The 17,958-nt window shown below is 39.2% G+C and overlaps 1 protein-coding gene and 1 long non-coding RNA gene across 2 annotated transcripts; one reads left to right on the forward strand and one right to left on the reverse strand.

Annotated features, from left to right (window-relative positions):
* Window positions 1–3,414: 3,414 nt before the first annotated feature.
* Window positions 3,415–5,462, forward strand: LOC125381893. Its single transcript, XM_048399237.1, has one exon. It carries the CDS (start codon window positions 3,494–3,496, stop codon window positions 4,550–4,552), a length of 1,059 nt encoding a protein of 352 aa, XP_048255194.1. The 5' UTR covers window positions 3,415–3,493; the 3' UTR covers window positions 4,553–5,462.
* Window positions 5,463–9,009: 3,547 nt separating this feature from the next.
* Window positions 9,010–11,620, reverse strand: LOC124121189. The gene is made up of 5 exons (XR_006858983.2): window positions 11,471–11,620; window positions 10,638–10,810; window positions 10,451–10,533; window positions 10,179–10,253; window positions 9,010–9,217 (listed from the first exon to the last, which is right to left on the reverse strand). It is a non-coding gene; the product is annotated as an uncharacterized LOC124121189 (long non-coding RNA).
* Between the last annotated feature and the right edge of the window lie 6,338 nt (window positions 11,621–17,958).

Raw genomic sequence — 17,958 nt, forward strand, 5'->3', positions numbered from 1 at the left:
AATCTGTCTGCTACAGCTACCATACCATCATCAGTGTCACAACTGGCGTATAACTGACTTTTTCAAAATATTAATTGTGAAACCTTCGTTAACAGACTGACGTATGCCGTATACATTCCTCTATATTTGATAAGATAAAACAACAACAACAAAAACCAAAACCCAGTAAGTACGTCAACTGGAAAATCAACTGGATGTTACATTCCTCATATCAGCTAACGAACCTGTTTGTGAAAAAATGCACTCGACATTAAAACCGAATACAATATGTCTTGGTATCATCTCCTGTGTATTAGATGATGGTGTAGGTGATTGAGTTTGGTTTAACGCCGCTTTTAACAGTATTCCAATTATATCGCGGCGTGTCAGCTTAATGTGGGAGGAAAGCCCGAAGTGATGCAGGTCTCAGACGTTTACCACTTCGGTGAAACCAACGATCACATAATCGGGGCGAACCGTGATTCGAACCCACAATCAGAGGTTTCTGGCGTGCACAGCGAATCGCGGCGCCTTAGACGACTGGGCCACCGGTGCCCCCTAGATGATGGTAATGACCTGAAATGTTATAACGTTAGATAAGGAAGGAGAAACATTAAAGTGTTCTATAATATTTAGGAACATAAGCAATAACATTGAGCAACGTAAACATGCATAAAAGGGTATTGGAAACATGGTAAAAACAAATTGAAATAGAAGATAATACAAAATTATTGAACTAAACAACTTGCCTGTGCATAAGCGGTACCCAAACTGTGTTTGACAGTTATCAGTAGGTTGTAGACTGACGAATGGGACTCATGTGTGTGAGTAGGGTACATATAGACCCGTGAAGATACGGGGCAGAATATGTCTTCAGCAACCCATGCTTGCCGTAAAAGGCGACTATGCTTGTCGACTTCCATCTATATGACGGCGGTCTGTAAATAATCGAGTCTGGACCAGACAATCCAGTGATATACATTATGAACATCGATCCACGCAATTGGGATCGATGACAAGCATCAACCAAGTCAGCGAGCCTGACCACCCCATCCCGTTAGCCGCCTCTTACGCGTACGCCAAGCATTGTCGCCTGTTACCTATTCCACCCCTCTAGTGTCACTGTTACGTCATAGGTATTATATGGACACAAATATGTGCGTCGCCTATGAATACTTTAAAGTTTTCATTACACCCGAAGAGCCCTTGAGCGGCGAAAGATCTTGTGTGCACGAAGGAGTTTTGACAAGCACAAATATCTGGATATATTTCTTTCTATATTGATTGCTTATATACCTGAAGAAATCAATTGTTAATATAAAGGGAAAGTCGACAATTGATCAGCACAAAGCTACTTCCTTTTTTCAGGTAAGAAGAAGGTCACATGAAGATTGAGAGTTTTAGAACTCTATGCCAAAACTAAACAGGAGAAGTCGAATGCGGTAAAAATGTAGGGGATTCATTTGTGCGCATCCGAAAGATCTAAACCTTGAGCGAGTGTTGTGGACCTAGCAGAGTGGAGTGACCTGAGCCTTGGCTAAAGGCCCTCGAGAGAAAGTTTTTAAGGGATTAATTTGCGCCTGCTACATCGTGAAATGATTTGGACCTCTTGCACAGGGACCAACATATGTTTCGGATAAGACATAATGTTGGATAGGACACTGATCGGAGTCGACTGTACGACAATACCAAGTGGACATTTGACTTTTATGCAAGCCCCATGCATTTCACTACCCAAGAATGGGTATAAAACATGTACGTTAACGGGATTCCATATGCATTGTTTAGCATCGTGCTGACAACAACAACTCAGAAAAACAACAAAATTTCGCAATTATTCAACATTACGAAATGCGGCGCCTGTCCGAAAATGTGCGTCTGCGAGCCATTGGTATGCTTGAAGCAGGATAGAGTCAACGTGATGTTGCAAGACAATTTAACGTCCACAGAAACACCATTTGGTGCTTATGGCAACGTTGGAAACAGACGAACGCAGTCAGAGACCATCCTCGGAGTGGTAGGCCACGCGTAACCAATAATCGACAAGACAACTGGATTCGAACAACACACCTACGAAATCGATTCCAGCCAGCAACAGTGACTGCCAGAAGCATCCCTGGCCTTGGACGAATATCTTCACAAAATGAACGTCGCCGCCTCAGATGTGCAGGGATTGTCACCCACCCGACGTCCCATTTTGACAGGAAACTACCGTCAAGCACGTCTACAGTGGTGCAGACAGCGGCTACGCTGGACGGCCATGCAGTGGGGACAAGTTCTATTCACTGACGAGCCTCTTTTTCACCTCAGCCACAGCAATGGACGGATTCGAGTGTACCGACGTCCCTATATAAGTGCAATAATCTTGGACGCGACGTTAAACCCCATTTCACCTCACCTCACCTCGAGTGTACCGACGTCGAGGTGGACGTTACGTCAATCATTGTGTCATGGAAGAAGATCGGTTCGGGGGCGACAGCGTTATGGTATGGGATGGGATTACAGCAAGACAGAGGACCCGTTTCATAGTTGTAGAGGGAAATCTCAATGGACAGGGCTAGCGCGACGAGACCTTCGGCCCTGTTGTTCTTCCTTTTTTTCGTCGTTATGGCCCAAGCATTACCTTTCAACATGACAACGCCCGGCCTCATATTGGTCGACTTGTTCAGGATGCTCTTCAACAAAACAACGTGAATGTCATCCCCTGGCCGGCTCGCTCCCCTGATCTCTCACCAATCGAGCACATGTAGGATGAGATGGATCGGCGCCTTCGACGTCAACCACGTGTTCCACAGACACTCCAGGAACTTCGAAACATACTCCAGCAGATATGGACAGATATCCCACAGGACATTGTGCGACGCCTGGTCCATTCCATGAGATGAAGATGTGTTGCTTGCATCGCAACCAGAGGTGAACTCACACGCTATTGATTTGTAAATTGACATGTTGGCATGTTCATGTTTTTTTTATGAAATCACGCATTTTCTGAAGTCAGTATGGCATATTAAACAATTTGAACAATTACAGGAGTCTTGTATCTGTTGCAAACCGAAATTGTTTCAGATTTGGTCAAAAACATAACTTTACATTATATATTATTCAATGTAACAGGAACTTTTGTTGTTCAGTATACATAACAATGTCTTATGGATTCTGCAATTGTTCTGAAAATACGCATTGTACTGTGGGACGTTGTTATGTTTGCAAAATGAAACAATAAAAGCGATAAATCAGTGTGTAGATAAATACATTGAATTTTGTCATTGTTTTGGATGAAGTAAATCCTTGTATCAAAAGCGTAATTTATATGTCCCACCTCTTTTGCATTGATGTCTAAAGTGTAAAATCTGACATTTCGTCCTGTGAAAATTTCTTTACATACAGTATATAACATTGAGCAGTGAGGCTGAGAGTCACACAGTCCCAAGCACCTCAGGCTGAGCACGGAGCATTTCTGGTCCAGTTTTTACGTGAAATCTGATGTTTGCAGAATATTAATGCTTGAAACAAAATGTCATCGCAAATTATTCGATCATATTCCGGACGTGTGCTTGTGTTAACAATAACAGTTGCAGCTGTTTACGCAATTGTTTATTTCAAGGTATCAAAGTCCGACATGGACGGGAAACTTGGTGACATTGAAACCTCCATTAGTAAGCTGTCTTTGGACATCAAAGGGGCGGTGAATGAGATGCATCTTCCAGTTGAAGTGAGGGCCGAACCGTTGCCTCAATCACAGCCGTTTAAGAAGATGCCTTCCTGGCACGGAATTGCGCACAAAAGAACGAACGGGTCATGGGTAGCAGACGACAGTATGTGTTCGGAGGATGAGGTGTATGATGAGGCGACTCTAAAAACACCTGCTGGAAATACGCGCATCTTCATCCACGCTATCAAGGACGATACCGTTGTTTCGAACTCTCTGAAGAAAGTTGGCGTTTGGGAGCCGGATGTCATGTACACTTCTTTTGAAATACTGAAAGAAAATAAAGAACACGTTTTCATCGATGTCGGGGGAAATATTGGAACATTCAGTCTCGCTGCAGCTAAACTGGGGAATAGGGTCATATCCGTTGAACCGTATGATGTCAACACCAAACGCCTGTGCCGAGGTGTGGTAAAAGGTGGGTTTGTTGGACAGATGTTTGTCATACACAACGCAATGTCTGATGTAAGGCAACCTATCGCCTTTAAGATTCACAAGGGTAGTATTGCCCATACTCGTATTGAGAAGAAAACTAACCTCAATCAAAGCAGCGACGTGATAACCACCATTCGGATGAACGATCTTTTGGAGATGTTTGACATCAAGTCCGCTGTTTTGAAACTTGACTGTGAGGACCACGAGGTTCAGGTGATGAAGGGCGCTGAGGCGTTCTTCAATGTGGTTGACGTACGCATGGTAATTATTGAATGGGACAAACTTTTCCGAAACCCAGAAGCACCATATATAATAGAAATGATGAAACGATTCAAGTTGAAACCATATACGATTGGCAAAAATGCTAAGCCTTTGAACAATTCTGACTATACTCTGAGTAGAAGGAACATTGTGTTCAAAAAGGAATAACACATACATATACATGTATTGTATACGTTATATTTGGTCATAGTGCATCAAATACATGTCTTCATATGCACAATAGAAAAGTCATGTGAAAAAAAATCTCTACAAGACTTAAAGACAAGAGGGATGACTTCAACTCTACAATAGTAAACTTTACCTTTATGTCGAGCAATTTTCCAGCAGCTGCAGCCTTTAGTGTCTACGCTTCACAACTTTTGAGGGACGATCGGGCATGCGCTTTCTACTAAGATTTCAAAGAGTGTCACACGACTCTTGCTTAAAATTTGTTTGATCAAGGTTACAACATTCAAGGCCTAAGTAAAGTTTTCAAAAAGTATTATTTTAGACATGTGGAAGCCATTTCCAAATTTGACGCATGCCTTTTCATGAACACCTGGTGTCATCACTATTTGATAATATTTCATAAACACGTGCCCATGATATAGTCGGAATCGTCCTAAGGACTCTGCTTTCAGCAAAGATTTCTTATGAATATTGAATTTGTTGTCACTTTCATGTTATTTACAGTTATCCTGTGCTTTTGTTGTATTCTCAGTTGTGTTGGTATTTCGGTCTCATCTTCAATTCTTATCAGTTGGTATTTCAACTCGTAGTTCAAAAACATCTTTATTCTTGGTGAAAGTTGTTCTGGTAAGTAAAACAAAATGTGGGTTGGTTCGTGGATAAGGTGTTAATGATATTGATCATGTGGCGATTTTTCATTCATTATGATTGGTGATTAGGTTCATGCTTTTTGAGTTTGCACATCTTATTAACCACGTGGTCACTTTGAAATGCACATCACAGGAGTAAAAGGTTAGTTTCAAAGTACTTGACATTAATTATTTGTTCTATTTAGTCTATAAGTATCACTCCACTTAACATAAAGTACCTTCGCCATGTTTTATGATGTAATAGATATTGTTGCTGTATGTGAATGTATGTTAAAGTTCTGATATGAAATAAAATACCTTCAACTGCAATTTGCAATGGCATGTGATCAAATCTTTTCTTTACAAATTTATAGTTATGTTAATGTTTAATATGACTGTTAACCTTCTAGCGCCTGACAATGCAGCTTGAGTTGTATACTCACCAAGGTCTGACATTTGTTTGTCTACTTGAAAAAGCGTCTCATATTCGACAGCGAGTCAAGTTGTTGACGCGTGACATATCTGGAAATTATGGAATACTGTAAGGGACATTCTCGCGATCTCGACCTTTGGAAATGAGCTAAATATGCCAAAAGTGCGAGAATGCGAGAACGCGAGATTTGGCAAAAATCTCGCATTCTCGTCTCTTTTGTGCACAGCACTTTTTGTCAAAAGTCCACAACTCGATTATCTCGCAATCTCGTCAGATCAGGCCACATGAACACGAAATCGCGAGAATGCGACATTTCATTTTCTCACGTTGTCCAGGCACATGCTTTCATAATATCATAAGGTCAACCCTCAACATGCTGATTATAATTTAACAAAAGAAATTGAGTATATGAATGTCCCAAAATAGTGTAAACATTAAAGTGTCCGGAAGATGGAAAAGAATACCACCGTCACTTCCCGAGAATCACTAATTGCACACCGTGCAAATATCAAAAAGTTATTACACTGCATATTTTAGCCCATATGGGTAATAATCATATATCATGACTCTATTGTTCGTCGAAGACAATGATGTGTGTGTATGCTGTTGGTTGGACATGGACACGTCATGATACAGCAACGAGAAATTAAATATTTGATGAAATAAGATAGCTATGAAATAAATCACTATGAACAAAGAACGGACTAAGATTTCTTTTCGCGACATTGTTCTATCATGACGTCATTTCTGTAGATTTGAACACGCACTCGCAGCTTGATGACGTCGTAAATTTGACAACATTTGTTTTAGAGGCAAGTGAGTGAGTAAGTTTATCCCATTCCCAATAGTCATAGCTGGGCAACGTAGAGAAGCCCCGAATCCTTTAAATCCGACCAAACGACCCCCAGAGCACGACGCTTGCCAAAATCCAAAGTTCTGATAATTACATACACTCTCCCCCTAAGTTAAAGTAATCTATACCAGTTCTGGAGTAAGTAGAGAATCTCTTTTCGTGTCTTTTGATGTCAAATATATCAACACTGGATAATCTCCGAGGGTGAGGTTTAATTTATCATCCACCATCTTTTTCAGTTTGTAGACAGTAATAAGCAGGGTGCCGTTTCACAAACGCCTCTTGGAGCTACGACCTCCTAAACCACGTCGTAAACCATGTCATAACTTTCAAGGCCGTTTCATAAAGACCTCTGATTTGATTTAAGCATATTTATTCACAAGGAGTGAACGGGATACATTGTTGAATGAACAGTTCTTTACACAAATCTTTTAGTTGTACATATATAATGTTGTACTGCCTTAAATATAGCTTCATTTTCTGTAACAACGTGATCTGAATTGTCGTATAACGGTAAGTACATTGGAGATTTTACGTGCGCTTTCCGACTTCAGCGTATTTTGCCCTAGGGCTCTCCTAATGTAGTTGCGACCTCGCAAATTCAAACCATCATGGCGACACATGTATTCCTTTTAGAAATTATTAACAGAAATGGTATCGTGAGAGAACGTGTTTTCAGGGACAGAAGTCGGGCATTAGATGTTTTAGATGATATTGATTTGATTTCGCGATATCGATTCCCGAGACATGTCATCATTGAACTGGTGAATCGAGTCGATGAACAGCTGTCTCAACCGACTCAGCGTTCACGTGCACTATCTACAGAGGTCCAAGCGTTGTGTTCCTTGAGATACTTTGCTAAAGGGGGCCTTCACGGCGAGACCGGTGACAATCACGGAGTCAAGTGTTTCCAGAGTACTTGCCGATACCACGTCCGCCATTCTCCGTACCGTCCGACTGATACATTTTCCACCACTGGCCAAGCACGGACAACTTATGGAAGAATTCCACCAAATCTGTGGTTTCCCAAAGGTTCTTGGATATATTGACTGCACCCTCATCCCTATACAGAGGCCTAAAGAAGACGAGGTCGCCTATGTATCACGAAAAGGGTACCACGCTATCAATGTTCAGGCAGTGTGCGACGCTAAACTTCGGTAACTAACAAATAACACGTCCTTGACCCCTTTACCGGAAATGTGGTACATAGACTTGCCAAGACTGTATGAAGTATTAATTGGCGGCGCTCGATAATAGTTTTAACTACAAAATATAATCCATACCTTATGAACTTTGGTAATAAATGTATAACGTTTTACTCTATAATCATGTTAATGGTTAATACCCATAGAAATAATGTATAAACTAATTCTAAATTTATTTTTTTCAATAATAATTTATTAACATGATTAATATGTTCTTTTTAAAAATAATAATTAAGGAAGGGGATTTCTTATCTCGATAAACCTTATTATAAGCAAACAATAACTAGAGATAATTGTTAAATTTGTTTTCCAGTTTCACCAATGTTGTTGTCTTGTGGCCAGAAGACACATGGCACGTGATGCCCACATCTACAACTATTCACTGAAGAGAGCTTTGAAAAGAAAAACCAGATGGATGGCTGCTTGATGATTCAGGGTAAAAACATTGATGATATTCAACATGAGGTCTCTTGTCTATATATCGATAATGACTTGTCTGTATCAAAGAAGGCAATCCATAAATCAGATTCCTTACATATTATCTCACTCTGAAACCTTTCCAATCAACCATTTTGCTTATATAGTTGATCAAATTGAATTATTTGTATAACATATGTGATGGTGACTGCAAGAGAAAACAGGAAAAAATAAAGATGTTAAAGAGTTACTATCATTCCCCTGTATATGTTTACAATGACATGTAAGAATAATGGTTCTTAAAAGGTTTGTTGTATGCAAATTAACCATGCTATGAAAATAAATAATACATTATGCTGTTACAGATATGCATGTAAACCACATCTACTGACCCCAGTACTGAAACCAGCTAACTCCAATGAGGAGAGGTACAATAGGGCCCACATTGGTACCCACAACACCATAGAGAGGGACTTTGGAGTATGTAAATCAAGATTTAGGTAAGTATATACATGTTATTTTTGAGTTTCTTTTTGAAGGTATTCTTGAATGACTAATGTTAATTTATAGTAATTACTAATGAAGTGATGTCAGATTTTGAGACACAACTTATTTTACAGGTGCTTGCACAAATCCTTAGGGTGCCTGTTATTTGAACCTGAAAAATGCATAGCTGTCATCACTGCATGTGTGCAGCTTCACAACCTGGCAGTAAGCCTAAGACTTTCAGTTCCCCACGACAAACCTGACACTGGTATAGGAGGTGATGAGAACCACACAGCTCATCATCTAGTGATGATCGAAATGAAGTCAGGAGACTTCTCATCCAGTCTAGATTTTCAAGTATGACAAAAACACATGATCTATTTAGAATGATTAAAGCTTTTTTTATTTCAATATTTATTAAGGTCCATGTATTTAAAACTTTATGATTGAAGACAGCATGCTGTTACTGTCCATGGTTTGCATGAACTGAACTTGTTCTCTTTCCAGGTTGAGCCTCTCCTGCTGCTGAATATCTCTGAGGGATCTCAGCTCACACAGAGTGCCCTCAAGGAGCTTCCCTTTCCTGTCTTCATACCCGGACAGGGTCTTCATGTAGTCATCCTATTTAACCGACAAACAAATATTATTTATTCCATTCAGTGTAACAATTTTGTTAATTGGGTCATTCACTCTTGGACACCAGAAAGCTAAGTCCTAAGGAAACTTTATAACAAAATTTAAAGAATTATTCAAAACTATAATTTTTAAGTGAAGATTAATATTATACTGAACCAAATTAAAAGCTTCACAATCCTAAAATTTTAACATTTTGACCAGTTATCATTGTGGGCCCTTATTGTGTATTTAAACAGTAATGGCCACGTATTGTCTTCAGATAACACCCGTTTTTGTGCAGGTGAATCGATCAAAATCATGTGCACAGCACTATAGTGGCAAAAGTGGTTTTTCACGTGCAACTGGTCACGTTGCCATAATACCGCACGTGTTTTCAGGCATACTTGTTAGCAGTCATTAACAAAAAAAGAAAAACACAAGAAAACAAAAGTCTTTACGGCCATTTGTCATGCCACGCCTTTCAAATGTGCAACGTGAACGTGCCATCGGCATGTTGCAGACGGGATCGTCCGTAGCTGAATTTCCTTCAGAATGCGGGAGACTTATGATTTAAACTGTTGATGTTATTACCGAATACCGTGCTTGGTGCTTGGAACAAAATATGGTTACCACCGTTAATTAATATCCTTCTTTGGACATTAATGATTAAAAAATACCTTCTTTGATACATTTGTCCGGTGTATATCATATATGGGATTACTTTTAAAAATGTGAAGTTTTTAATTTGACTCAGTATTATATTACATTTGTTTGTTTTAAAATCTTCAGTCATGGAAACATTTATAGGAATCTGAGCTCACTCCTTCTACCCCATTCTCTAAATTTTCTACTTGACTGAACTCGGACATTTATTGTCACTAATTTCTATGTCAGTTTCATGTTAATGTGTACATCTAGAACAAACAACAAGTTCTTTTAAAGATTTACTATTATTTACAAATTTTACCTGAGTTTGGTGTTAGGGCAGTTTGGCTGTCACTTTCAAAGGCATCAACAGCCATGCCAAGACACATATCTACTTCTGAAATACAGATTCATTTGTTATTAATTCAGGATGTAAATAATGCAACTGAGATACTATACATTTAAGCAACATTCTTTATTTTATTATGTTTTCAGTATGTTCAGTGATGAAATGCTATTGTTACCTTTATTCCACTATGAAAATGAAAGAATATCAAGTGCAAATTCAAATTTTTCAGGTGAATGATTTATTACCTATTTCTTCGGCCTCTATCCCAAAGCCAAAAGTAGAGTTGCATTCTCAAAGATCCACTGCACATCGAGGAATCAACTTAGATCTAGAATAAAAAGGAAATGATTATATATATCTGAGAAAATTATGTCTTTTGTGTTATTTCATGATTGTACATATCATTATGTACTGGAAAAGTGTATCACTTACATATTTTATTTATCCTTTTTCCATTGAGGAGAGTACATAAGGGGTTGGCCCCACCGGTTCTTCTTTGGTTTTCCTTCCTTTCACTTTCTGCCTTTTGAACTGCTGTCTTAAGATCCATACACTTTTTTCGTATCTCCTCCTCGTTTCTTGCTGTAGTGTCACTTGCATTGATTCTAAAACAGTTAAATGTGCCCTTTTTGACAAACAAATCTGAATAAGTATTTTCATATTTGTGTCTCTTTCTCTTACATGTCTTTCCTAGTCTGATGCTTCACCATATAACATTACTTGAAATCTAAGCATCTTGTGGGATTCTTTTTCTATTTTTTTATTTGTGAAATAATGTTTCATTACATAAACCTTTTTCAACTATTGGCATTGATATTTACATTTTACGGACGCTTTATGTACACTCAACTGTCAACGTCTCACGAGAAACATGGACTTACGTTTGAGTGATGTCTGACCATATTTTCTTCTTAGGGGCATGTGTGACAGAATTCGTGAATGACGAATTTAGTGTGTCAATATTCGCTTTCACGCCGGCTAACAATACTTCAATTTCGCCGGGTCCAAAATGTCTTTTCCGCTTTTTGCTATTGGTTGATTCGTCCATAATATGCCAAATTTTCTCGCAGGACAAGATTGACGTCTGCTTTGCCGAAAGGGGGAGTAACTCTAATCTTGCTTCATTCTTATTTTCAAGGAAGAAGAGTTAAAGAGATTACACTTGAATTGTCTTCAAATAATCTCCCGAATATTGATATTTTATTCTGGAAAGATATGATAACGACAAATATCTGAATAGTATTATGCTTTCAGGCCATGCTTACCCTTTAAATCTCTGGCTCGGAAACTGTCTCCTTGTGAAAAAGATGCCGATTGATCATCAGCCGATCAAATTGACAGCTGCCCTTTTACTACCGGGTCCCGTTACTATGTTAAATATGATGTCGTAAGGTCTTGCAAATGGATTTCGTCTGGCTATCCTGAAATCAAGAGACTATGAATATGGTGGCGCTTAACTTTTGTGCATGTGTATATGTACAACAATGTTTACTTCCGTATGACATCATTACCGGTGACCGACTTTTACAAAATGGCGTGTTCACTGACAACAGTACGCGGGATTTCCAGTGGAGGATTTTCATTGATTGAGGCATCGTTTACACAAAAATGTGTCACGTAAGTAATCAGAAACATTCTGACAATATGCATACTGTTATTTGTTTACCATGCTTTCAAATGTAACAAAGAAAATTAGTCAGAAATGCAGATAACTACCGTCGTCGTTGTGCGTGATTTAGCGTCAGTCATGGCGTCACACAGGACGGAAACTTTTACGGCTTCTGTTGAATGTAATGTATATATGTGTAATTCCATAATTAATGCAACGATACTCTTCCCATGAATATTCTCAAACGCGTGATCGAGCCAATGTATGCAACAATTAGACGAAAGTACCGATAAAATAAAATAGCGGAGACCATAAAATAGATATGGTCTCTGGTGTTAATAAAAAAAAATATGTGCCAATATCATGATGATAACAATAATAACAAACTATTAATCTAATACGTAAATAATGATCATAAAATCCTTGCGGTGTTTGTTTTTAAGATCTCTGAAAGGTGACTGTTTCACTTGATCAATCAGCGTCAAGCTACTTTATATAAGCTTGATTGATCAAAGTCTTCATTTGACTCATGTATTCAGAACCACGCTACATCCGGTTACAAGGCATTACGTCACAGGAAGGTAATTCCCGTGCTATATATAGATTGTGTAAGGGAATTCCACGTTGCACCAACATCTCCCTTTCTTTAAAGAAAACCTTTAAGATTAATATAGAACAATCTAAAATGTTGACAATACCATGCAATACCGGCAATGTATAAAGTTGATATATGTTGAATGCAGTAAAGGTTGTTTTGCAGAGTCTCTTGAGTTTGTTATTATATATATAAACAATAAAACAAACTATGAAAGCAGGGAAGACTGCATTAAGTGTAAATTGAAATTAAAGTCCTTAGTGGCAATATCAGCATTTTGGCACATGATAAAATCTCACTGATAATACTGTATAAAGTCAATGATCATCTTCATTGTTCATTGGCACAAGAGTCTTTTCCATTTATCTTTCCTTCAAGCACATGAATATTGTCACTATATAAGCATAAACACAATTACGCATAAAAGAAGTAATAAATTCTCATTTTGAATGAATGACATAATTAAAGTCAATATAAAAGTCATTTCCTGAAAACTAAAACACACTTTGAAGCACTTTTAAACTTTGGAATAACATCAAACACTTTTACAGTTAATATGAATTTCTTCTGCACTTGACTACAGCACATGGTCCTTGAACTTTGCAGGGGCTGTCGTCCGTCGTCCACTTTTGGTCTTGAGTGTTGATAGGACGTGGTTTACTTGAATCAGCACTTGGTGGTGGTTTTATTGAAATACTGCTGATTTTCCCTGGAGATTTCTTTGGTGTGGTTATCTTCACTGGAGGTGATTTAACTGATTCAGTTGTATCACTGGACTTAGGTTGTATGTCCTGACCTACTGTTGGCACTGGTGGAATAGATTTTAGAAACTTCCTATTTCTAGGAATAGGAAGTTTGAGAAACTTTGAGAAACTAGGAATAGGAAGTTTCTAAAATCTATTCCACCAGTGCCAACAGTAGGTCAGGACATACAACCTGAGCGAGCTCCCACTTTGGCTACACATGAACCTGAAATCCATGGTTGTTTTGGATTGGTTACATGTTGCATTTTCACACTGTCACCTGTCTCTAGCTGTGGAAGTGGTTTGGCATGTTTATCATAAGCTACTTTAGCTTTCTGTTGCTTGTGTACGATGTTGTCGTAGACGTCAACAGATTGTGGTTTCAGCAATCCTTCAGCTGTTGGCATCGTTGTTCTCGTGCGACATGACATTATCTTTTGCACAGGGCTTACTCCATAGCTGTCTGGAGTGTTTCTCCATTCAAGTAATGCCATTTGAACATCCTTGTTGTCATGTCTAGCCTTCTTGACTAGATTCTTTGCTGTTCTCACAGCTGACTCGGCCTTTCCATTCCTTGTCTGTGATATAGTGAGCTTGTCAAATGTTCGAATTCCCACTGACGTGTGAATGATGCAAATTCCTCTCATATATTGTTGTCCATTATCAGTTACCATGTCCGCAATTCCATGTCTTGCGAAGTGAGCTTTGATTGCGTTGACTACTGATGTTGCAGTTGTGTCACTTAGCTGGTCAAGTTCGAAGAAGTCACTGTGGTAGTCGACAGTAACTAGATAACTATCTCCATAGAGTGTGAACAAGTCTTGTCCTACCTTGGACCATGGCAGTTGTGGTATCTTGTGAGTTATGAGTGGTCTTTTCTGTTGTTTAGCTTGAAATGCTGAACATGTTGTGCATGACTGTACATTGTCCTTGATTTCAGCTGACATACCAGGCCAGGAAAGAACATCTCTAGCCTGTCTAACACAGGCATCAGCTCCTAAAAGGCTGGAATGCGCTCTTGCGATCATCTGTGGTTGCATTGTCACTGGTAGATGCCATTCATGCCCTTGTAGAGGACACCATCTTGGATTGTCAGTTCCGCACGATACGCCCAATACTCGCTTATCCCTACTGGCACTTCGTCCCTTGTGTCAGGCCATCCCAACATCGCTGTTGTCATGAGGGTCTGTAGAGCTGGATCTCTACCTGTTACAACTTGAATTTGAGCATGTGTGCTGTTTGAAAGTCTCATGTAGTCTACTTAATTGATTTGAGCGATCTCGTTGAACAACTCTTTCTCTTGAGTGATCTGAAATATTTGATACTCTGCATTATCAAGATTTTCCTTCGACTTGGTCTTGATATAGGCATGACTTAGCATATGGGCAATGTAAATCTTTGAGCCTTGTAGATAGCTTACCGAGAGGTTATACTTCTGTAAGCGTAAGAGCATACTCTGGAGTCTCTTCGGAGCTTTGTAAAGCAGCTTGAGAAAGATCGGAACTAGGGGTTTGTGATCCGATTGAACGTTGATGAAATCCTAGCCTTGAATGTACTGGTTGTACAGGAAAAACCAATCGCGAGACATTCCTTCTCGATTTGTGCGTAGGGACGTTCTATCTGTGAAAGAGCTTTAGAGGCAAAAGCAACTGGCTGACCTTGCTGGAGCAAAGGAGCACCCAAACCTGATTCAGATGCATCACACTGAATGGCTACCTCATCATTCACATTATAATACTTGAGCACTGGAGCTATACTTATGAGAGACTTGATTGTGGAGAAAGCTTCTTCTTGTTGACTCTCCCTCATGAATTCACATGACTTCTCGGTCACTTGTCTGAGTGGTTCACACACATCTGAGAGTCTAGGCATGAACTTTGACAAGTAGTTGATGCATCCAAGCAATCTTTGAACTGTTTTCTTGTCGTTCGGACGAGGTAGATCGACTATTGCTGCAACTTTTGATGCATCAGGTTGTAAACCTTTGCTTGCTTTGCTTTGCTACCATATATGGTACTGTTCTCAGACATGGGCGAAACTTCTTATGAATGAACTTGAGGTTGACTTGTCTGGCTCGCTTGAATAGATTGAGGTGATTTCTGTTGTGATCCTTCTTGGCTTCTTCTAGATTGTCACTGGAACCATAACACAAGACATTGTCATGGATTACGTCGACACCATTCAATCCCGACAACGCCTCTGTTTGTCTTCGTTGATATTCCTCAGGAGCACTGCTTATTCCCTTGTGGCATCCTGAGATAGCGATATCTTCCAAACAGAGTCCAGAAAGTAGTCAAATGGGAACTAGGTTCGTCTAGCTTGACTTGAAAGAACCCATCCTTAGCATCCAGAACTGTGAATATTTTTGCCTTTGAGAGCTTAGGCAAAATCTCATCTATCACAGGCATTTGATACTTGGGCCGTTTTATAGCTCGGTTTAAGTCCTTTGGATCAATACACACTCTGAGCATGTGTGACTTTTGAACTGCAACTAGACTGCTTATCCAGTCTCTGGGAGAAGTAACTTTGGCGATTATACCATTTTGATCCATATCGTCAATCTTCTCCTTGAGCTTGTCTCGAAGAGGAACAGGCACTCAACGTGGCGCATGTTGGACAGGCTGAACACTTTCATCAATTTCAATATGGTACTCACCTGGGAGGCATCCTAGGCCTTTGAATACATCACTGTATTCTTTGATTAAAGTCTCTAAAGGAGGTGTATCTTCCTCTGGGTTCACCTGGTTCACTATCTTGATCCAGTCCAAGTTAATACATGTGTTCCCATCGATTGATCGGCCACGGAGCAGTTTAGATGATACCAAAGGTGATTCTGCTTTGATTACCGTTGTATTCTACATCAAGCGTGTATGAGCCTAGAGGAGTGATAACTCTTTCATCATTAAACTTCATCTTGCCTCCATGTGGGTCAAGGTCGACATGATCTGTATGTAGAATGTCAATCAAATCTGCATACGACATAGCACTGCAACTCGCACCTGTGCCAAGTTGTGTTGTCTTGCAAGCATGTGAATGGGTAGTAGAGTACTTCATCTGTATTATAAAATGTGATTTGCGGTTTTCTTGCTTGTGGAACCTACTCTATGCACTGCAAACACAGATTCATCTTCATCAGACTCATCTTCACTTTCACTCTGATCCGTGTAATCTGCTTCTGTTGAACAGTTCTATTTCTTTTCATGTGACACATCTTGGAGAGATGGTTAAACTTGCCACACTGTGAACACTTAATCTAACCATATGCAGGGCATATATTTCTGTTGAAAGCGTGTCTGTTACAACAGTATTTGCATGATACATGTTGTCTGTTACCATGGTTACTTCTGTTATTTCTGTTGCTTACACTCTGTGTCTTTTGTTGAGTCTTTAATTAAGTCTTTTGTTTGTCATGTGTTCTCTCTTTTACTTTCAGATTTGCATGTACTGTTTCTTGCTTTATTTCTGACTTAATATCTTCTTTGTGTGCTTGTGAAAGTTCTGCAGCTCTCAACAATTCAATACATCATTCTAGATTCGGAACTTTCTATTAAAAGTCTATCACGTGTGTGTGCATCTGTAGTACCTATCACTAGTCTACGAGTATCTCTGATCAATCCAGATTCTAATGCATCAAATTCACATATCTCTACTAACTGACGCAATCTGAAAACATATTGATCTACACTATCTTTGCTAGCCTGATCTGCATGTCCAAATTTTACACGTTCAAACAATAAATGTTTTTTGTGGCAGAAAATGTCCAATTTAGTTTAGTCAAAATTAGAGCAGGATCTTTTTTTTCTTCGTTAGTAACCCCTAAACGGTTCAAAACTTTGACTGTTGCTATCCCCATAACTCTACACAACGCAGCCTCTTGAATTTCTTTTAGTAGCAATAACGTAGAACTCCCATTCTGCTTTTAAATTCTTCCAGTTAGTGGAAACATCAGCCGTAAGTTTCATTTCTTGCGTTGCGGGAATGTGATACGACGCCAATGTGGAATCAACGTGTTCTCAACAACGAATGCTTGATAAGAGTTTGAAAGTTCTAAATATCTGCAATGTCAGGCGTTTACCGCGCTTTTAAAGTTCATCAACGGAATCAGCCACTTCTGACATCATGTTTCACTTGATCAATCAGCGTCAAAATACTTTATATAAGCTTGATTGATTACTAGAAATCAAAACAAAGTCTCCATTTGACTCATGTATTCAGAACCACGCTACATCCGGTTACAAAGCATTACGTCACAGGAAGGTAATTCCCGTGCTATATTTAGATTGTGTAAGGGAATTCCACATGCCGCAACAGTGACCTCACTCAAATGCATTCTGTATGGTGTGAATAGACTTCATCATTACAAACCCATTTGTCATTTGTTTAGCATATTCAGTTGAAGATACAATGTAATGCTTAATGTATTTATTATAACTTGATGTAGGCATTGTAAAAATTGTTGGTATTTTAGAAGTATATGTTATATGTTCTCATAAGAGTTATCCATCTTTTGCATTTGGACCAGCTTTCCATGCATCTCGGATTGTAACAGATCTTCAGATTTCTTTGAATATTTTGTGGTCAAGCAATACATTGCCTCTGATTCCGGGATAGAATAGGTCTTCAGCAACCCAAACTTGCCGTAAAAGGCGACTATGCTTGTCGTGAAAGGCGACTAACGGGATCGGGTGGTCAGGCTCGCTGACTTGGTTGATACATGTCATCGATCCGAATTGCATGGATCGATGCTCATGATGTCAATTCACTCCTTCACAACCCAGAAAAAAACCCATTTATGTTCTGCACATG

This window comes from Haliotis rufescens, unplaced genomic scaffold (genome assembly GCF_023055435.1).
Source record: "Haliotis rufescens isolate VD_foot unplaced genomic scaffold, xgHalRufe1.0.p SCAF_2, whole genome shotgun sequence".
Classification (NCBI taxonomy): Eukaryota; Metazoa; Mollusca; class Gastropoda; order Lepetellida; family Haliotidae; genus Haliotis; species Haliotis rufescens.